A 22,029-nucleotide genomic window follows, 5' to 3' on the forward strand; every position below is an offset into this window, starting at 1 on the left:
TGCGTGGTTTGTAGACAGGAGAATTATTGGGCCGTCTTTGTTTTCATTTTTATTATGTACTCTGTGTTATTTTATTGAAATTTTATGTTGTGAACTGCCCTGAGTTATAGGTTATAGGGTGGTATACTACTACTACTACTACTACTACTACTACTACTACTATTACTACTACTAATGGTTTATCACAGTCGCAGTTCACAGAGGAACTGTGAACTTTGAAGTGCTGAGGGATGTGTGTAGATGAACTCCTTTTACTCTTGTCCCAGTCACAGACTCATCCTGGAGATTGCTGGAGTAACAAGCTGAATGAGGGTTGGTGGAAGGGATCCCTCTTGGCCCATTCCCATTAATACAGAGAATAGAGCTATAACTCACAAAAACCTTTATAAATTGCTTAGAGGCTATTGCAATTAAGCACTATATCAATTACTGTGATAAAGCAGTGAGTTTTGAAAGCAAGACATAGGATAGTGCATTGTATAGTTCCAGTTGCTAGTTTCCACTTGTGTGCTATAATTTCAGAGGACAAGAGGAATTGGGTCCCATTGAGGCCATATAACTATCCTTTGATCTGTGAACTCCCTGACAAGGTTATATAAACAGCTGTCAATGTGTTAAATCAGAATTCTGTGCTGCATGAGAAGAACAGAAAGAGGCAGTGGAGTAATAGTTTTGGGGAGGCATTTTGTTTCATTTGGCAGGAGCATTTTCACTTAAACCCTTTCTTTTCTCCTGACTATCATTGGGAGCTGGAATGAGATCTTGGGGAAGTTGATATCTCAACTACAACTTGCTCTGCTTCTGACATCTCTGTAATTCTGTCTACTTTTGGCCATCAATTCTCTTGAGTTGTTCCGCCACCAGCACCACTACTAATATCACTGGCACTGCCACTAGAAACTAGAAAGCTAGTGCTGTTTCCTGACATTTGACAGTATTGTCCACTGTCTTCCTTGGCTCCACAGAGGTTTTTAGGCAATGTGTGATAGTTAGAAAGGACGACTTGTGCCTCAGCATACCCTTTCAGAATCTTAACAGCTATACTATACAAATTCACTTGGCATGCTTAGTATTTCCTTGTCTTTTTCTGCCCACAGGATGATTATCTTAAAGCTGAAATATGGTACAACCTCCAGTGTCTAGCTAACAAAGAATTATATGAAAGTAAGGAAACCAGGGACTCAGCTAGATTGGTAAAGAAAAAGTGATTTATATGTGTTGAATGTGTAACTTGAATCCATGGGTTCTCCAACGTTATGGAGAAATATAGCTGTGTCATCTAATGTCCTAATGTCTGCTTCCAGTGTCTTCATGTAGCTGTTGAATAGCATGGGGGACAAAATAGCACACTGCAAAACTCCTTAGTGTAAGTGGAGGCAAAGAGTGCTCCCGCAATGCTTGCCTGCAATAAACTAGCTCAAGGCAGAGAGCATGCCTCTCCGCTCATACACACTTATATATTTTAAGGCATGTAACAAAAATAATTTCAAAATTTCACCCTGAGTTCTTTTTAACTGTTCACATGAAACTGGGTTGATGCCTTTTGTAAATTATATTTTAGAAGTGCAAGCACTGAGTTGTAGCTAATATATTTCTGCTTTTCTTGCAGCGGACTATGTTGGGCTGTCATTCAACAAAGATAAGTCATTGAGCCAGGTAAGGCAAATGATGATAAAACCTTATGAAAATATAGTTGAGGTTTGGTGCATTCTGTTTAGTACATAATTTAACTTCCTGGCCACCTTGGCAAATTAATGTTCAGAAATCAAAAGGACAGTTGAGCAAATTTATTACTGGAAGCTTTTGTGGTCGCTATCAGAGCTTTTCAGGAACTGGCTGCCATATGCTACTAGGATAAGTTCAAAGTTCTTGTATTATTTACAAAGCCCTAACTTGTAGCATAAGGAGCTTATGACAGCATAAGGAGCATCTCAACCTTTAGATCACTACCTGATCACTGAGGGCTTTGGAGGAGTCACTGTTTGGGGTCCCCACACGTCCTTGTATTCACCAAGGGCCATTGGTTCAGTACTGTGGGTCCAAAAAAGCAAGTTCAGAGCTCCAATCCAAAACAGGCTTCTGATCTAGGCTTCTGAGTCCCACAACAGTTTCTGGCAGAAAATTCTATCAGTTTAAACATATACACAGGCCCTGCTTTCTGCCTGCTAGCCATGCAAAAATTCACAAAATGTCCAAATGTAAAGAATTATTCTATGCCTCGCTATACACTCCACAGATTCAGATATCTGAACATCCAGAGTTTACCCACTTTCTTAATTCCTTGCATCTTTGTGCTTTGCTAGTCGGTGGCAGCTATTTGGGGGAAGAAACCATGCAGGGAGGGAGGGAAGGGAGCGAGAGAGAGAGAGATCGGACAAATCAGAGCAGGAGAGATTGGACAATTCATTTCCCCCCTTTGTCTTTCTTTTGCTGTTAAGCTGCAGCCATCTCAGGAAGAAACCATGGAGAGACAGGATTGGTGTGGGGGTGGGGGGGAGATCATACAAAGACCACGGTTAGAAACGTTCGCACAGGAATTGATGGAAATTATGTGAATGCTTGCCCATCGAATGATTTCCAGGGAATGCATAGTGTTTGGTTAGTAGGACCTGTGTGTACTTTTTTAAAAGCACCAGTAATGTGCAGTTTGGCCCTTGCTCTTGTAAAATCTTCTTGCTTTGCTTCTTCTTTGCATTTATACAGGAGAGGCCTGCTGAGTGGAGCACTGACACGGCGAGTTGCTGCCACTTACCAGGAAGGAGGACAGGAGGGGCAAGGTAATGGGGAAACCAGAGCTGCATGGGTGCATCATCATCAACATCATCATGTTGGTGCACCGTACAGCTCTGACCTTTCTGTTGCCTTGGCCCTCCACTTCTCCCTCCTGGTCAGTGGCAGTGGCTGTCCTGCTAGGAGGCCAGGTACACACCATTGCCCCTCCCCACTAGCCACTCCTGTATATTCAGAGCTCAGTGGATTCTTTAGCAAAGCTTTTAAGTTCGAACAATGATATATTTCTAAATCGATTACTTTGCATCCTTTTCTTCTTCTTGTTTTTTTTTTTTATTAAAAAAACAGGAATCCACTTGTTTCTATAGCAATGATACATTTCAAAAATGGCATAGCTGCTTGCCTCACAAAATGAAAGGTGAAAGGCACTTTTCTAGACGGGTGGTTTCTTTTCTCGTTGATTATGAACAGAACACTGGCATCGCTTTGTTATCGCAACAGGTACAGTGCACCAAAGGACTCCGTTTTAATTGATAACTCTGAACAGATGGCAATTTGCTGCTCTTGTTTAGAATGGATTCTCATTTTTTGTCATGTGATTTATGGTTTGGTGAAAGCATTTGAATTGAATTAGAAAGGGGGCAATTCGCAATGGATGGGACAACTGATTGAAAGCCCCCTCTCCCCATTTTCCCTGGCTGACCCACCAATATCAAACCTGTGTCCTGCAATAGCCTCAACTCCCTCCCCACCCCACTGCCAAGCTGAGTTCCTTCAGGAGGAGTGGTGGGATATTAATTAACTAATTAACATATACAGATAGGTAGCCGTGTTGGTCTGCCATGGTCAAAACAAAATAAAAAAATTCCTTCCAGTAGCACCTTAAAGACCAACTGAGTTAGTTCTAGGTATGAGCTTTCGTGTGCATGCACACTTCTTCAGATACACTGTATCTGTATCTGAAGAAGTGTGCATGCACACGAAAGCTCATACCTAGAACTAACTCAGTTGGTCTTTAAGGTGCTACTGGAAGGAATTTTTTTATTTTGTTTTAATTAACATATAAACTTCCACAGTTCACCTAAGTTCACAGGTAGTCTATGAATGCCTTTCTATAGATCCTTCTGAATGCCTTTCTATATGAATGCCTTTGTATAGATCCTTTCTATAGATCCTTCTGTTCCCTTTCAGTTCCATGATTCCAATATATATGTTGGATATTTTCTCCAAAACAATGGCTATGGTGATGTTTTAAAAAGGAAACATTTTAAAATGAGTCATTGTATCTTCTGGTGCTCTGATCCCTGCAATTGTTGTCTTTTCTAAAACATCTCTTCTTCTTTGTCAGTTACAAATGCCACAGGTGCCTTCTCCCTCCCTTAGAACAATAATTAGGCAGTATATTTTTGATTGCCCCTTAGAAGGCAGAGGAAGTGCCCAGACAGATTGCATCTGGGCACCTCTTCTACTGCATTCTTAAGGTCAGTAAAAGTGTGTTGTTGTTGTTTAATTGCTCTTGGCCAGTCTTTCCTTCCCTCTGAGGCACGAGGGCATTCAGCTAACTAAACGTCCCGAAGCTGGGACTCATAGGTGCCAATTCCCTGGGGCCCTGGGTGCCCAAACCCCCACAAAATTCCCCATGAAGGGGCCAGGCACCCACAAATTTTGGTGTCAGGGCCAAGCATGCTGCATGGCACCCACGACCCTGGGCAACCACGAGCGCGGGGCTAAGCTTTCACTCCTGCTGGGACTTTGAGGCCTGTCTAACAAGCACTTCCTGAAGAGGCAGAAGCAGCAGTGTGGCAGAGAAGAAAATGAAATCCGTACCTGGATTACTTGATCTTCTTGGAGCAGAAGAGCATTCTGCCCATCTGTGTGCAGTTCTGGCTCCATATGGCAGTTCTTTGAGCCAGCACTTCGTGTATGTTCCCTTTTCTCAGCTTCTTTTCTGAACTTTGAGGTCCCAGCCTCTCAGAAAGTGCTTATTAGCTATGCCTAAGGGATGAACCAGGGCCTTCCCTTCAATGAACGCCTTCCTGGCAATGAGAAGGTCTTAACCACGTATGAATTGGCTCTTGTTAGGGCAACTATACCTGCCCAGTTCTAACACTCTGCTTGGACACTGTGTTTCTGCTGTATCATTTCTTTCTTTGATAATGCATATGTTTAACTGTGTTTCCTTCTTTTTCTTCCTAGAATCGGGCATTGGTATCAGTGCATAAGTTAACAGACGGCAGCATGAATAAAAAAAGAAAATTCCCAGCCTTCTGGTTTCCAGATCCGCGATTTATACCAAATGGATTGTATTTTCACACAAACAGCCATTTTCTGTATGCATATGGCAATCAGGTGTGTAAGAAGGAAGGTGTATTAACAACTGGCACATAGTGTTGCAAAGGTGGCATGCCAACCCCCAACCTCTGTCAAGCAGTAGTAGGATTCTGGGGGTTCCAGACCCTCACCCTGCGGCCGTGTTTCCCTTGAGAATCAAGACACAGAAGTCACACATCCTCCAACATTTCTCCAATGAAAATAGGAACGCCCCATTCCATAACAATAATTCTACTATTTATACCCCACACATCTTACTTGGTTGCCCTAGCACTCTGGGCAGCTTCCAACATATGTAAAAACCATAATAAAATATTAAACATTAAAAAAAAAAACAGTATACCTGAAAGAGCGTCTCCACCCCCATCATTCTGCCTGGACACTGAGGTCCAGCGCAGAGGGCCTTCTGGCAGTTCCCTCACTGTGAGAAGCAAAGCTACAGGGAACCAGGAAGAGGGCCTTCTCGGTAGTGGCACCCGCCCTGTGGAACGCCCTTCCATCAAATGTCAAAGAGATAAACCTGACATTTAGAAGACATCTGAAGGCAACCCTGTTCAGGGAAGTTTTTAATGTGTGATTTTACGGTATTTTTGGTTTCTGTGGAAGCCGCCCAGAGTGGCTGGGGAAACCCAGCCAGATGGGTGGGGTACAAATAATAAATTATTATTATTATTATTATTATTATTATTATTATTATTATTATTAGGTCACTTCAGTGCTGCTAACACAGTGGTTTGACTTCACCCCCAGAGGCGCAATCCATTGTCTCTCAAGACAGATGGATGCCAACAAAGATCTCTTATAGAATATTCATTATTTTCTCTCCCCCTCCCTTTTAGGTGTGGATTTCTTATGATGGAGGCGGCACTTTTATACCATTTTTCACCTTAAATTCTGAGACGATTATAGAGGTAGATTCATGTGTTTACACCCAAGCGATTATATTTGTGACTGACTCGGCAAACCTTTACTACACTAAGGCAGGTAGGAAAACATTAAAAAGTGGAGTCTCCTGCAGTCTTTGAACACTCAAATATGAGATTAGGCTAAGAAACCAGGTCCCCCAACCTATGTGTTCTCATAGTTGGATAGGGAGAAACAAGTGGAAGCACCTGATGCACCTAAGGAATTCACTCTCTGCTGGGCAGAACCAGGGAGCCCTAAGGGTGCCCAAACCAAGAACCATGTAGACTAGAGACATAGATTCACTGCATCTTCTATGACTTCTACCTTAAGTGAGATTGCAGGAACTTGGCTGACCAACAGCAAAGGCTATTATCTTGTCTCCTGATGCCCCTATTTTCACATTATTCTCCAGGGAATAAATGCCCTATGCATTCTGCTTGCTGATATCTCTTAGTGTAGTATGGTTGGCTGGGATCCAGAGAGCTGTTGCAATCTTCTAGTGGATCTTGGGGGCTCTTAATCCACTCATTTGTTGCTGCAGCACCCTGCATCTACCTTCCAAAACCCTCCACTGCAGATCAATCCATTCAGACCGTGAGGCACAAGGAGCTTCTTCCAAAAAGGAACAACACCTCCTTGCATGCTTCAAAGTATTTGACCACATACGGCCTTGTTAGATCTTGGCCCTTAGGAACTATTGTCAGAAGTTGCATAATTTAGATATACTTTTTCCTGGTCAAAACGATCTATTTCCTTATTGCATTGATTAAATATGGGTTGGAAGAGCTGTTGATCTCTCCAAATATTCACAGAAACCTATTATATTTCCCCTTTTCTGTAGGTTCACTGAGATATGCCAAGCTTTTCCCGCCAGCGAAGGGTATCTTCAACATGTACTTTGACCACCTGGGAATATTAAATCATATTTCTCTGAATGATTCAGTTGCCACATTTGTAAAAGAGACGAGTGTGGATGTGGACACTTTATTGAAGGTTACAGATGCTTTTGATGCATGAATGAAAAATGTCTATGAGATTGCAATAATTGTTGTTCTTGTTAAGGACAAACCTTCACTCTTCCAACATGTCAAAGTAGGAAGCTAGTGCTAGAATTGACACTGGAGTCATTAATCCAGCATTTTTTCACCACTATCTAGATATCCTTATAATAGATTTAATTCTTTTTTAAAAAAAAAAACATTAAAAGTTGATTTCAGAAATGCCACCATTATAATAGGTTAAAGCAAGAAAGATAATTCTTTTGTTCCTGAAAAAAAAATAGCTGCTCACTGCTTTCTGGGGGGGAGTGGGGGCGACGTTTGCGGTCCCTCGAGCTCTGGCCTCACGTGCTCCAGTCGTTGCAGGAAATCTCTCCCCAGTCCCAGGAACCCTGGTCGATTCCCTGCCAAGAAGGACCATTAAAGCTGGCAGTCTGGGCATTGGCTGTTGCTCCTGCCTGGCCTGGCAGCAACACCTTGAAAGGCGGTGGGCCTCAGCGGCGCAGTCGGGTCCCAATAGCTCAATCCGAACCATATTTCCTGTATATGTGCCCTATATGCCGAGGGAGTGCATTAATGAAACTTTCAGAAAACCATTGAGTTTGCCCCACCCCCTTAGCACAGGCAAAGTCACATAATGCTTCAACTAAGTTGCAACCTTCAACTCCTTCACTTCTTTCAAGTGGTACTTCAAAGTGCTTAGCTTTAACTGACTCCTACCATTATCTTCAGGACCCTGAGCAAATACTGATTTTTAAAAACATAGTCTTGTAATCATTAGAAATTTAAGAGAAACTAGGAAGAAATTTAGTACTATCAGTATTACTTTGTGATCACTGCAGCTATGTCTGTGCTGCTTAATTACCAGTTTCTAAGCAATTTATTTTCTGATTGCTATTATAAATTAAATTATCCCTTAGTGTGGTGTGTAGCCAGTGTGGTGTAGTGGTTAAGAGTTGTAATCTGGTGAACCAGGTTCGCGTCTCTGCTCCTCCACTTGATGCTGCTGGGTGACCTTGGGCCAGTCACACTTCTCTGAAGTCTCTCAGCCCCACTCACCTCACAGAGTGTTTGTTGTGGGGGAGGAAGGGGAAGGAGAATGTTAGCCGCTTTGAGACTCCTTTGGGTAGTGATAAAGCGGGATATCAAATCCAAACTCTTCTTCTTATTATTGTTTTTTAAATTCCCATTTATTCCTAAGCTAGTTTAGCAAGTTTTTTATCTATAAACGCATGGGGGAAAAAAATAATTAATTTTCTCACTTTGTTTCAGGATATTGACTTAGGTTTTGAATTTCCTTTGGCTGTACAGTATATCACTGAAGAGCAAATGTTACTTTTAAACCACGAGCCACGGATGATAACAAAACCTGAGAGATTCAGTAGTCTGCAAAGAGGCAAAAGATTAGATTATGGGTAAGTATCAATAACAGCATATGTTTTGTTAACAAGCAATGTCTTGTTCTGTTGGGTTTTTCTTTTTAATGTACTCTGCTATTTTACAGAATATAGCAAAATAGCATCTCTCTAATTTGGTTAAATTGTTCAGAGGGTTGCCACTTTCTTGTTCTGCCTGCTCTTAGAACCACTTTGTACTAACATTTGTTATGTATACCGTGTAATACAAGTTTCAAACGAAACTTGTAGGCTTCAAAAATATATCAGTAGGAGATGTGTGTGTTGTCAGAAGTTGGAAACGGTTCCTGCAGTGTGTATGATGATGACATGGTTTTCCCATGGCTTCCTCTTCTGGGGGGGACGGGGACCCACCATCACATTTGGGAGCAAAGACTGCTGGAGTCTGCTGTCTTCCAGGGATGTGATATTGCTGGAGCCAGAAGGAACAGGTTCAGATAATATGGCCTATGAAGTATTGCACCTACTAGGTGTACCAAACATGGAGATTAAGGGGTATTTTCGTGCGATAAGAAATACATTTGATTTTGATTTGATTTATGAAATATACTCAGAGTCGCAAAGTGATTTCATGCTCTTTATTCAGCTCATGGTGGTGAGGAGGAATGAATGAAAGACCCCTCAAAGTATCTGCTTTATATACATTATTTACACAATGGGCTGCACATGATTGGCTAATTCCGGAATTCTACTGTAAGCCAATCAGGTTATGGATTCACTTCAATCTGGAGCATGATTGGGTGGTTCCTGCCAAGCAATCATACTGCTGCATTGTTCTAGGACCAATCAGACTGCTGCATTCTGAATCCTATTGTTCTAGGACCAATCAGACTGCTGCAGTTTGGATCCTATTCGACTCAGTACATAACAATTTAATATTTGTATTCTGCTTTCCACACAACAAATGTTGAGTTCAAAGTGGCTCACAGTAACAATAATACCATTACAAGTTAACAGACATTGTGATCATGGCAGTAAATTCAAAGCACAGGAAAATATAAAGCTAAAGACAAATTCATCAAACAATTACTACAATTCAATACAAAATCATAATGATTCAAAAGATCAGAAATAGCTGCTGAACAGCAGCCCTGTGCCAGCTGACATGCTTGAAACCACAATTTTCTCTTAGCACTATTTTCCAGCAAGGGAATGTTAGGAACTAGTTGAAATTCGTTAAAATTCATTAGATGTGTGATCTGACATCATCAAAGTGGTATTAAATGTATGCTTCTTTTTAATTTAGGCCAGGAGGATCGTGTATAATCACAGAGATTTTTAGGACGAGAGCTCCTCCGGGCTTTATATCATCTGTACTGGTAGATGTTCTAGATCGGTTTCCTGTTGAATCTAAAACTGCTAGCCCTTGTACAGCAAATACTTTAAGAGTTTTGCCCCCTATAGGGGCCAGTATATCATACAGGCTTCAGCTGACTTCTCCAGGTTTGTGCATCACCTGATAATGAAAAGTTTTTGGAAGGAGGGTCTTTGGCTTATGCTAATCACACTTATGCTAATCACACTGCCCAGCATTTCCTCTTTTATATGTTCCTCGCCATCCAGTCATTTTTATTTCTACTAGATCCCCTTCCTAAATCAGCAGCCAGCCAATCAGTCTCCAACTATGTGTAAATTCATATTTTTCTTATGGAGACAAAGAGGCAAAATGAAGGGAAATGCAGCTTCTGCACATTGAATGATGTTTTCATTATTTTCTTGTTTTCCAGGTGTGAATATATTTAAACCAACCGATCTTGAGAAAACAGTGGTGATTCCAGGCAGTAGCAGTTTCTTCATTATTAAAGTTGTGGATGACCAAAATGCTTTAGGAGATGCTACTATGCCTAATAGGGTGCCTTTAAATACAGACATTCCACCTGGGAGGTGGTTCTTGTATGACTTTGGCACTGCAAATACCAGAAAATGGAAAATTGTTGTTGACATATGTAGATATGCAATACAACAGTTTGATGACCTACCACGCCATGCCATTAAATACTTGGATATTGGGTCAAAGCTGGAATTTAAATTCAGAGTGACTCCAATTAATGTAGGTAAGACTGCATATATTTCTTCTCTCTCCGCTCTTCAGTATTCTCTATAAAATGTCTGAAAGTGTTTGAAATCATATGAAAGCAAACTCTTTATAAATATATAAATATATAAATATATATATAAATATAAAATAAGATATATAAAAAATATATTTTACATATATTTTTATATGCATGATTGCTTTTAAAAATGTAATAATAAAAATAATTATAACCAAGATTTATCAAATAAACTATCAAAGCTTATCTGACTTCCATAATTTTTGCAGATGTTACATGCTTTGTGTGTGAGAGAGAGAAGGATTTGGTCATTTGTATCCAAAACTATATTCCATTAAAAATCCTTCAAAAATAAATTAAAAGGCAGATATATTCACAAATCTTAAAAAAGCACTACACAGAATTCTGTGTGCAATAATAAATCTTAATATTTCCATCTTTCAAAACATAGCAAGTCCTAGATTTGCACTCGATAACATTTTATATTTCTTTGTATACCCAATTGTTGTTGTTGTTTAGTCGTTTAGTCGTGTCCGACTCTTTGTGACCCCATGGACCAGAGCACGCCAGGCACTCCTGTCTTCTGTATACCCAAAGCGAAGTCCAATTTATATGTATTAATTCAGCCATTGAAATAGCAAATGCCTTCAATTTGCTTATTCGATCCTTAATTGATGGTATTATTGGAAAATATGTTATTTTTTGCAAGGAATTCATCTTGATTGCTAATAGTGCTGTTGCTAGAACAAACAAAAATGACAACAGGATGAGCCCTGCCAAGCACCTTTAGTTAAATTAAATGCCGATGAAGTAATCCCATTTGTATAAACGCTTCAGAACAGATCTGTTTATGCATTATGTTTGTCAGATGCTTTCTACAAAACCTCGGAACTCGAACGTAATTTGTTCCGGAAGACCATTCAACTTCCGAAACGTTCAAATTCCAAAGTACAGCTTCCGATTGGTTGCAAGAGCTTCTTGCACTCAAGTGGAAGCCGGACAGATGTTCGAGTTCCGAGGAATATTCGAAAACCGGAACACTTCCTTCTGGGTTTTTGGCATTCAGGAACTGAAACGTTCGGCAACGTTCAAGTTCCAAGGTTTGACTGTACCATGATGAATGGTACTGAAAAGCCACTGAGAACTCCAAGAGAACCGAGAAGGTCACACCTCCCCTCCATATCTGTCTTGGTAAAGGTCACTCCACATGGCATCCAAGGCAGTTTCTGTGCCAGAACCAGGCATGAGACCCAACTGGAATGGGCCCAGAAAATCAGGGCTTGGAGGTAACCACCTACCAACCACTTGAACACCTCCCCCTTCATTTTGAAGAAAGGTTTGTTTCAAAATGTACCGGTATATGTCATATAGATTTTGAAACTAGCGGGATATCCTATTGACTCCCATCCTGCCTACAGATCTTTATACAACTCTTTATAAGTTATAATCCTCACTCTAATAATTTAACTGAAATTCAACAAAATGTATTTTACATATATTTTTATCCTATTGACTTCCATCCTGCCTGTAGGTCTTTCATATGGATTTCTCATTTTGATGTGCATATGCACACAGATGTATATGAAATAAGGGTACACTGGAATCAGCCAAAATCCTCAAGTATTTTTCAACCCAACTGCAGTCTCAGAGTGGAGCTAAGTTTTTCCTTTTGTGAGAGGTTGTTCTACAGGAAAGAAATATTGGAAATAAACATCATTCTCATTGTTTTTTCCTTCCACAGCGTATAATGTGTTTCATAATAGGCTAATGTACGTTGCAATTGGAAGGCCTTCTCTACTGGATGTGAGCACAAAAATTTATTTTGACGACAACAATAGCAATTTAATCGATATCACTGTTCATAGTAAATTTTTTGAAAAGGTAACATGCTGCCAGCTCTTTTCAGAGTACCTTGATAAAGTACACACAGCTTTAATGTGCATTCAGACTCCAAAAATCTTCTCCCCGTGTTTTCGTACAAAACAAACTTATGTTGGTTTTAGACCAGTTTATGCTATGGCTTTCCTCACAGAACCCTAGAAATTGTAGAGTAATGAGACTTGGTTGTAGATGTGATGGGAATTGGTTGCAGATGTTAGTAGGTGTGGCGGTGAGCTGGCAGGGAGGAGCCAGCTTGTGTGCTGGGAAAAGGCATTGGGTTGGATACTTAGTGTAACCTGGGGGTGAGAGGGAGCCTCTCCTGTTGGACATGTAAAAATCTCAGGGTACCCTGGTAAAGGCGTCTGGGTTGAAATCCGAAGGTCCAGATGACATGAGGTGGGGGTGATGGGCCAAAGGACTTCCGTTCAGTGGCCAGGGGCTGTCAGCTTAGTTTACCAGCATCTTGAGGGGACCCTTAACCCAGGACTGACATTGTGAATAATCATCCAGCAGTCAGGTAGGATGATTTGGGATACACACCCAATGCCTATGCCAAAACCTCATGGCCAATTTATTTCCAAGTTCTTCTCATGTCATTTTTGCTGCTTACTTCCCAGTTCCCAAGGCACACTGCGCACAGGCCTCCAATCCCCCTCTCACAAGCACATTTTAAAAGCTATAAAATGTTAATCAGCCAAACGCCTGAGAAACATTTTCACCTGGCAACTAAAGATATGCAATGAAGGTGCCAGGCAAGTCTCCCTAGGGGGAGCGTTCCACAAACGGGGAGCTACCACAGAAAAGGCCCGCTTTTGTGATGGCACCCTCCAGACGTCTTGTACAGAAGGCACATGCGGAAGGGCCTAAGGTTAAAACTGCAGGGTCCTGGTTGGTTTATATAGGGCGAGGCGGTCCTTGAGGTATTACAGTCCTGAGCCATTTAAGGCTTCATAGGTCAAAACAGCACTTGGAATTGGGCCCGGAAACTAATTGGCAACAGGCTGGATCCTGGACACAAAAACTAGCCACTCATTGTGTTACACTCCTTTTGTGATTCAGCTTCAGTTTATCTTCTCATCTTCAGGCACTAGTTTAGCACAGACACAGCTAGACTTACTGAAAGCAATGGGATGCAAGTTATTCATGATTACAGTGCAATTGTATCTTACACAGGCGTTCAGTTCAAAACATTCTACATATCTGCAAAAATGTGTATACTCAAATCATTGGAACTGGACCCCTTCATGAGCATCCTGGGCTCCATAAGCCCTGAAGTGCTCTTGTGAGATCTCACAGGTCCATCCAAGTTCTCTCAAAATCACCCAGGAGCATCCAAGACCTGTCACACACAGAGGCAAAGGAAGGCAGAGAAAGCTTAAAAGCTACTGTAGTTCTATTGTTATGAATGGGGCCCAGTCCCAGCTAACTTTACCTGATGTGTGACCCTTGTCTTGGTATGGATATATTGTTTGTCATAGGCTTGTTTTGGAGTATTAGATTAATAATATTTAAAATGTTCCTGTGGGAGAGGCATTTGTGATATGAGAATACTTAAAACTATTCCAATGGAAGACAGAATTTGGAATTCTTTTAGTATGTACAATGCACACATGCTGTGCTAGGGAAATGAATGCAAATGCCTTGCTTGCTTGAATGTCAACAGCCATGCTTCCATGGATAAGGCTATATGGCAGGGGTCAGCAAACTTTTCTACCAGTGGGCCGGCTCACTGTCCCTTAAATCGACTGGTGGGCTGGACCATGCACACACACACATGCACACATACACACACACACCAGCGGAGGGGGGCTTCTCTCTCTCCCCCAGCCCCTCCCCTCCCCTCCCCCTGCTTTCCTACCTCCTCTGGCAGCGGTTGGGAGCCAGTAACAGTGGTGGCACCTCTCGTTTCTGGAAGAGCTTTCCCAGGTCTGGGCCAGCACGCATGCCAAGCTCCGGCCAAAGCCCCACAACATGCCCACAGGCCTCTCTGTCCATGGCTGCATTGCTGGCCAATCTGAAGCCTCTCCGCCTGTGTGCTGAGGAAACCCGGCACAGCTCTGAATTGCCCAGTGTCGCTGCCCGCCCAGAGGCATCCGCAGCTTTGAATTGGCTGCGGGAGGTTCCTGAAGCCGATCCAAAGCCACCTGCGTGCCAATCGCGGAAGTCAATCGCCGCGCTGTGCCAGTTTAGCACGGGGACTGACCAGGCAGGGTCCTCAGGCTGGATTAAAGAGCCCCTCTGGCCTTATCTGGCCCACAGGCCTTAGTTTGCTGACCCCTGCTCTATGGAGTCAGCTACATTAGTCAAAAAACAGCACTTCAAATGCATTATAAACATGCAACACCAGATGGTGCTGGAGAAAAAACAAACAAACAAAATTATTTGCGATTTTCCATAGTGTTTGTTTTCTTTTGTTATAACAATTTAATTTCTGACTTATTTATAGTGGGTTTCCCCCCGTGTGTAGATCCATCCTATGATGAGAAGCTAATTATATTCATATATGTTGGAGACCAAGTAATGTTATGCTTTTTCATAAACATCCCTAGGGTAAAACCACCATAGCTGTGCTTATCGCATTGGGATCTCTCCGATGTGAAGTGACAACTCTTGTCTTAACGCTGAAGAATTCCTGCTCCTATCTTAAATCAATGCACTATGTTCTATCTGCTAAAACCTCTCCTTCGGACTGGCTAGTTGAGGATGTCAGCGCTGAACCAAATGGCTCAGCGATTGCCAGACTTTTAAAGCAGCTACCGGTAAGGATCCTAAATCCTATGTTAGTTTCTTAAATGTTCTGAACAGGGGAGGGGCACAGATGTATCCATTGCTCTATGAAGCCCCAGGATGCATTGTTCCAAAGCCCCACCCAGGCACAAGACTCCTGAGTTAGATGGATTTAAGTGTGGCCTATGAAACAGAGAGCGATGCTGAGGACATCACTACACTCTCTGGCATCTGTGTCAATGAAGCAGACAGGTAAAAGCTAACTTTTCTTCTGATAGAAGGCAGGGTCAACATTTCCAATTGTCTTTTTTAAAAAATCAATTTTTTAAATGTTTCATTAATAACAATCCTATGGAGGCCACATTAATTCGATGGCAAATTATGCCAAATCACAATACAATCAAAAGAGCCAACTAAACAGTTCCAAATTAAACATCCTGTGTTCTGGATATCAGGAGTTGATGTTATTCCTTGATCCTCTTAATTAGTCCAAGTTCCACAATTCCGATCTTAATCCTTTGTTCTAGCAGCCACTGATGTGATGACTTTCAATCGTGTTTAATAAATCCAAATCCATTAACTTGCAGAGGGAATTTATATTCTGTAGCTGTGTGAAGTATCTGTTTACCATCTTCTTTTCCTTCATGTTATAATCAGTCAATTTTCTTCAACATTGCCCCTCCGTTGAAAACTCATGTGTAGGTAAGCTCCATTTTGCCTCTCTGAAACCGAAAGCAATCCAGGGTTCGGCCGCGACTTCTGATTAACTTCCAGTGTTTATCTCCTTGTTTTTTCTAACAAGTTGGCGTCTCACCAAAACCGTAATAAATCAGAACTAGAGCTCTCTTTAGTTGGCAATGTTACCAATCATCACAGTATTCCACAGTCTATTCTTTCAAGCACTCCGTAAAGAAAATTATAAGTTCTTCTTGAATCCCTCTTGCATTCCCTATATAGTTGTAATCCATTAGTAATTTCATTCCATAAATAATTGATTCTTTTTCTTTTCTTTTCTTTTTTTTAAAATAATTTTTATTAATTTTCATAAACAAAAAACACACAAATAAAAACATTCACAAACAACACATGACTTCCCCATGCCTCCCCTTCACTGCACCCTTGTTTCAAATTTTTTAGCAATCCTTCATTCCACTTCTATATTTAATTTCCCTCAAGGTTCTCTTGACTTAAATATTTACAGCTGTAATTCTCTGTTTCTTACCCCTTGACATTTTATCAGTCTGAGATTTTGCAACAGTTCTTAAGATATATTTTAAATTTTTTCCAGTCCTCTTCCACTGTCTCTCTCCTCTGATCACGGATTCTGCCGGTCATCTCTGTCAGTCCCATAAATTCAGTCACCTTCGTCTGCCATTCTTCCAGAGTAGGTAATTCTTGCATCTTCCAATACTTTGCCAAGAGAATTCTTGCTGCTGTAGTTGCATGCATGAAAAAAGTCCTATCTTTCTTTGATACCAATTGGCCGACCATACCCAAGAGAAAAGCCTCCGGTTTCTTTGCAAATGTCCACTTAAGGATTTTCTTAATTTCATTATAGATCATTTCCCAGTAGGCTTTAACTTTTGGGCAGGTCCACCAAAGATGATAGAAAGTTCCTTCACATTCGTTACATTTCCAGCATTTATTACTGGGCAAATGATATATCTTTGCAAGCTTGACTGGGGTCATGTAGCACCTATAGATCATTTTCATTATGTTTTCTTTCAAGGCACTACATGCCGTAAATTTAAGGCCTGTGGTCCATAACTGTTCCCAGTCAGCAAACATAATATCATGACCTAAGTCTTGTGCCCATTTGATCATAGCTGATTTAACCGTTTCATCCTGTGTATTCCATTTCAGCAACAAATTATACATTTTAGACAAATTCTTAGTATTGGTCTCTAACAATTCTGTTTCCAATTTTGACCTCTCCTTCTGAAATCCTAGTTTCCTGTCCTGCTTAAAAGTCTCATTTATCTGATAATAATGTAACCAGTCTCGAACTTTGGATTTTAGTTTCTCAAAGCTCTGTAATTTAACTTTTTCACCGTCATATTCTATAATTTCGCAATATTTTGGCCAATTAGAATCCATGTTAAGTTTTTTCACCGCTCTAGCTTCCATTGGTGATAACCATCTGGGTGTTTTATTTTCCAACAAATCCTTATATCGATTCCAAACATTATACAAAGCTTTCCTGACAATATGATTTTTAAAGCCCTTATAAACCTTTGCCTTGTCATACCATAAATATGCATGCCAGCCAAAATTGTTATCATACCCTTCCAAGTCTAAAATGTCTGTGTCTTCAAGAAGTAGCCATTGCTTCAACCAGCAGAAAGCTGCTGCTTCGTAGTAAAGTCTTAAGTCTGGCAGAGCAAACCCCCCCCTATCTTTTACATCAGTTAAAATCTTAAATTTTATTCTGGGCTTTTTGCCCTGCCAGACAAATTTGGATATATCTTTCTGCCACTTCTTGAAACAGTCCATCCTATCTAGAACTTGCAGTGTCTGAAACAAAAACAACAATCTCGGCAATACATTCATCTTAATAACGGCAATTCGGCCTAACAAGGATAGTCTCAACCTAGACCATATGTCAAAATCTTTCTTAACTTCCAGCCAACATTTCTCATAATTGTCTTTAAATAAATTCACGTTTTTAGATGTTAAATTCACCCCCAGATATTTCACTTTTTTTGTTATTTCCAAACCAGTTTCCCTTTGAAAACTATCTTTTCCCCCCATCGTTAGATTTTTTTCCAGCACCTTTGTCTTCTGTTTATTTAATTTAAAACCAGCCACTTGACCAAATATTTCAATTAGTTCTAAAACTCTTTTTGTGCTGGCTTCTGGCTGCTGCAAAGTCAAAACTAGGTCATCTGCAAATGCTCTTAACTTGTAATGTTTAGCTCCGAGGTGTATTCCTTCAACCAGCTGGTCCCTTCTAATCATATTCAACAACACCTCCAGGACCGATATAAACAATAGAGGGGATATTGGGCAACCCTGTCGTGTCCCTTTTTCTATTGGGATCTCATCCATAACCACACCATTCACAATTAATTTAGCTTTTTGCTCAGAGTATATTGCACCTATACCGTTTTCAAAATTTTGGCCTACCCCCATCCCATGGAGATTCCTTTTCATGAAGCTCCAAGAAATATTGTCAAAGGCTTTCTCCGCGTCCACAAAAATCAAAACTGCTTTTCTATTTATATCAGTCTCCAATAGTTCCAAAATATCTATAATGTTCCTTACATTATCTGACATATGTCTCCCTGGGAGAAAGCCTGTTTGGTCCTTATGAATCTCCTCTAACAACACTTTTTTAAATCTTTTTGCTAAAATGTCTGCAAAAATTTTATAATCCACATTTAAGAGTGATATAGGGCGGTAGTTCTTAACTTGATGTTTCTCAGTTTCTGTCTTCGGTATAAGTGAGATAAATGCTTCTTTCCACGATTCGGGAGCCTTTTTCCCCTCCAAAATTTGGTTGCAAACTTCTTTCAATGGTTGTATTAGCCATTCCTTCATTGCTTTATAGTATCTCGCCGTCAGCCCGTCTGGTCCTGGTGATTTTCCCAATTGCATATTCTGGATGGCACCCTCTATTTCCTGGTTCATAATTTTCTCATTTAAAATCCTTTTATTTTTTTCCGAGATCTTTGACAGTCCATATTTTTTAATAAATTCTTCTATCTCTTGTTCATCTTTTGGCCCTTGTGCATACAATTTCTTAAAGAAACTTTGAAAACAATTACTAATTTCATTTGGTTTATTTATAGATTTTCCCTCTACCTCGAGAAATGTCACAGTATTCAACTTTTGTCTCTTTTTCAGTTGCCATGACAGCAGTTTCCCACATTTATCTGCTGATTCAAAAGTTTTTTGCCTCATTTGTTTTATTTTCCATTCTATTTCTTGGTTCATCAATTCCATGTATTGGGTCTGGTAATACTTTATTTCTCTTAAAATCTCCTGGGATTTAGGTTTTGATCTCAGTTTCTTCTCTCCTTCTTTCATTTGTTTCCAAATTTTTTCTTTCTTCTCATTCTGTTGTTTCCTTTTTATCGAATTCTGCTGGATTAGAAAACCACGCATCACGGCCTTGCTTGCATCCCATATTATTCTTCTTTCCACATCTGTTCCTAGGTTTATTTCGAAGTAGTCTTTCAAAGTCTTTTGGGCCTTTTTATAAATTGCTTCATCTCTAAAAAGAGTGTCATTCATTCTCCATCTGAAGGTTCCAGCTGTTGTCAATTTCATTTCCATCTTTACTGCATTATGATCGGAGCAAGTTTTTGGGCAGATTTCTGTTTTTTTAACCCTTGGTGCCAGATTGCTAGAAATCCATATTTGGTCAATCCTGGTCCATGTCATTTTTGCTTCAGAGAAAAAGGTCCCCTCTCTTTCCAGAGGGTTCCTTGTTCTCCAAATGTCAATCAAGTCCATTGTGTCAGTCAGTTCGAAAAAAGTCTTTGGAAGTCTCCCATCCTTAGAAATTACTTGTCTTTGAGCTTTATCCATATTTGTGGAGACAACTCCATTCATATCACCCATCATTATGATTTTATAGTCCATAAAATCCATTAATGTCTCATGCAACTTCTTGAAAAACTCAGCCTTCCCCTCATTAGGTGCATAAATTCCTACAATCAGAATTTTTTCTCCTTGAGTTTGAATTTCCACTGCCAGAAATCTTTCTTGTTCATCCTTAAAGATCATTTTTGGTTCCAATTTTTCCTTGACATAGATCACCACTCCTCTTTTCTTAACTTTATCTGAGGAAATAAATTCCAGTCCTAATCTCTTATTTGTCAAAAGTTTCCTGTGTATTCTGGCAATATGGGTTTCTTGCAAGCATATTATGTCTAAATATTCTTTCTTTAATATATGAAACACTTGGGCCCTTTTTCGGGGATGGTTAAGACCATTGCAGTTCCAACTCAGAAGTTGCAGAGACATTTTTGTTACTGGGTATCTTTTCCACCGACTGCTCCAAGTTCTTGTTCCTGATCGGTCGGTGCTGGGGTCAATCCAAATGATAGGTTTGCAATATCCGGTATTTCTCTCTCACTCACAGTTCCTTTCTGAAAATCTTCAAAATTTCTCTCCAAAAAATGTTCTTTATCTTGAATTGTTTTTATTTTGATTTTCTTCCCTTTAAAATTAAAGGACAACCCTTGTGGGAACTCCCACCTGAATGGAGTGTTGTTTTGTTTCAATAAATCCACTAAATCTTTGAATTGAGTCCTCACCTCCAAAAAATATTTAGGAATATCTTTAAAAATCTGTATTTGAGAATTCTTAATAATCAGAGCCTTCCGGAAGTGTAGGTTCAGTATTTTGTCTCTTTCTTCCTTGGATCTCAAAGTGATTAAGCAATCCCTTGGTTTCTTGCCTTGCTTCCTGCCAATCCAGAAAGCTGTAATTATTACAAATTCATCTTCTTCTCCTTCTAATTCGTCAGTCCAAAATTCTTGAAACTTATCTGTGAGAAATTCCCCAAGGTTGCCCTCTTCCTCTTCTGGTACCAATCTCAATTTCAAATTCTTGCCTTTCCTCTCCAATTCCATAAGAGCCAAAGTTGCATCATGTTCATGTACCTTCTTTGCAATGGGCGCAAATTTTCCCTTAGTTTCCTCGGCAGTGCTCTTAGCGATCTTGGCTATTTTCCTTGTTTCCGTACTTTCTTGAATTAAATGATTTATAGAGTCTGTATTAGATGATATTGTCGTTGTGTTCAAATCCAATCTTGTTGTCAATTCTGTCAATTTCTTAGAGTTCTCTGTAGATTGCTTGGTGAGTGCTTCTAAAGATTGGTTTATTCTGAGCAGTGCCTGTGTCATAGAATCCATTGATGCTGTTGTTACTTTTTCCTGTGCAGCTGCTGCTCCTGATATGGAGCTTCTTTTCTGAGCCTGCTTTTGAGCCTGTTTTGTTTTGCTTCTTGTTGATATTTCATCCAGTGGAGTGCTCATAACTCAAGGTCGTTCACACAGGAAGGTTGCAAATGGAAAATCCCACTTCTTTACTTCAATACAGCAGTCTCTTTTTTAGTCCTCTAGAGGGAGAAATTGTATCCAGGCAGGAATAACAAAGAAACAGGGAAGCAAATAGCCATGCAAGGTCCCAAAGAAATAAAAGTCCAACCCAAAGTCCCACTTTGTTGCAATTTGAAATCAGATTCTGCCAAGTAAAGTCCCGTTATTATATTTCAAGTAAAGTCTTACTTTGTATCCACAGTCCTCTCTTTTTTGACAGTTCGTTTCTAGGCGCTCACCGCTCAGGCAGCCTGGTCAGAGGTATCGGCAGCGGAGAGTTTCCCGTTCACAACTTTCTTCTTCTAGCGGGTTAAATTAAATCAATTTTTCCTTCCCCCCTTCTCCCGCTCAGTGGGGGGAAGACGCTTTCAATGTCAGGTTTAGCAAAGTTCAAAAAGCGTTCCCTTTAAATACAGCTTGCTCTTTTCATTGCTGCGTCAGTCGTGCAGTTCCGGGAGGCTGACTTCCTTAATTTTTGCCTTTCCCGTTTTCAGCCAAATCTTCTTAATTTAAAAGTCCCATTCAATTTGTTTTGCAGTTCTTACTCACGGGTGTTGTTGCCAATCGGTAGTTTCAGGAAGGAATCGGCGCTCTCCGTCAATGGCGACGCGGCTTCGCTCCGCGAGCTGGGTTGCGATCCTCAGCACCGCGCTCACACCCGATGCCGCTCCGGAGCCTTTAAAAAGACTCTTTTGTGATACCGGGGGGCGCAAAGGTGCCCACCGAATCTCCTTGTTCACAGGCTTCAGCGCCTGTGATTTTAGGGGTCCCCCGCTCGCCGTAGCGGGTCAGACCCGAACTCACGGAGCAGTCCTGCTTCGGAGCTCGAAGCAAGGACCGCCATTAAGACGCTGGCGCCGACCGGAAGTCTCCAATAATTGATTCTTTTTCAGTGAAGGCTTGCCGATCGATAGCACAGCAAAAATAATGTAAAAAA

General features: G+C 40.6%; 1 protein-coding gene across 9 annotated transcripts in view; it reads left to right on the forward strand.

Moving 5' to 3' along the window:
* LOC309340347 (cation channel sperm-associated auxiliary subunit beta-like) overlaps window positions 1-22,029 on the forward strand; it is a 52,535-nt gene that overhangs the window by 21,431 nt on the left and 9,075 nt on the right. For all 9 annotated transcript variants that reach the window (XM_081859031.1, XM_081859030.1, XM_081859034.1 and 6 more), the window contains 11 exons: window positions 1,098-1,164; window positions 1,610-1,656; window positions 3,079-3,231; window positions 4,927-5,079; window positions 5,901-6,045; window positions 6,809-6,960; window positions 8,238-8,380; window positions 9,627-9,823; window positions 10,108-10,434; window positions 12,176-12,315; window positions 14,865-15,074. In XM_081859031.1, coding sequence (XP_081715157.1) covers window positions 1,098-1,164; window positions 1,610-1,656; window positions 3,079-3,231; window positions 4,927-5,079; window positions 5,901-6,045; window positions 6,809-6,960; window positions 8,238-8,380; window positions 9,627-9,823; window positions 10,108-10,434; window positions 12,176-12,315; window positions 14,865-15,074 — 1,734 coding nt within the window. The remainder of the gene's footprint in view (window positions 1-1,097; window positions 1,165-1,609; window positions 1,657-3,078; window positions 3,232-4,926; window positions 5,080-5,900; window positions 6,046-6,808; window positions 6,961-8,237; window positions 8,381-9,626; window positions 9,824-10,107; window positions 10,435-12,175; window positions 12,316-14,864; window positions 15,075-22,029) is intronic.

This window comes from Podarcis erhardii, assembly GCF_964252035.2.
Source record: "Podarcis erhardii genome assembly, chromosome: 1".
Classification (NCBI taxonomy): domain Eukaryota; kingdom Metazoa; phylum Chordata; class Lepidosauria; order Squamata; family Lacertidae; genus Podarcis; species Podarcis erhardii.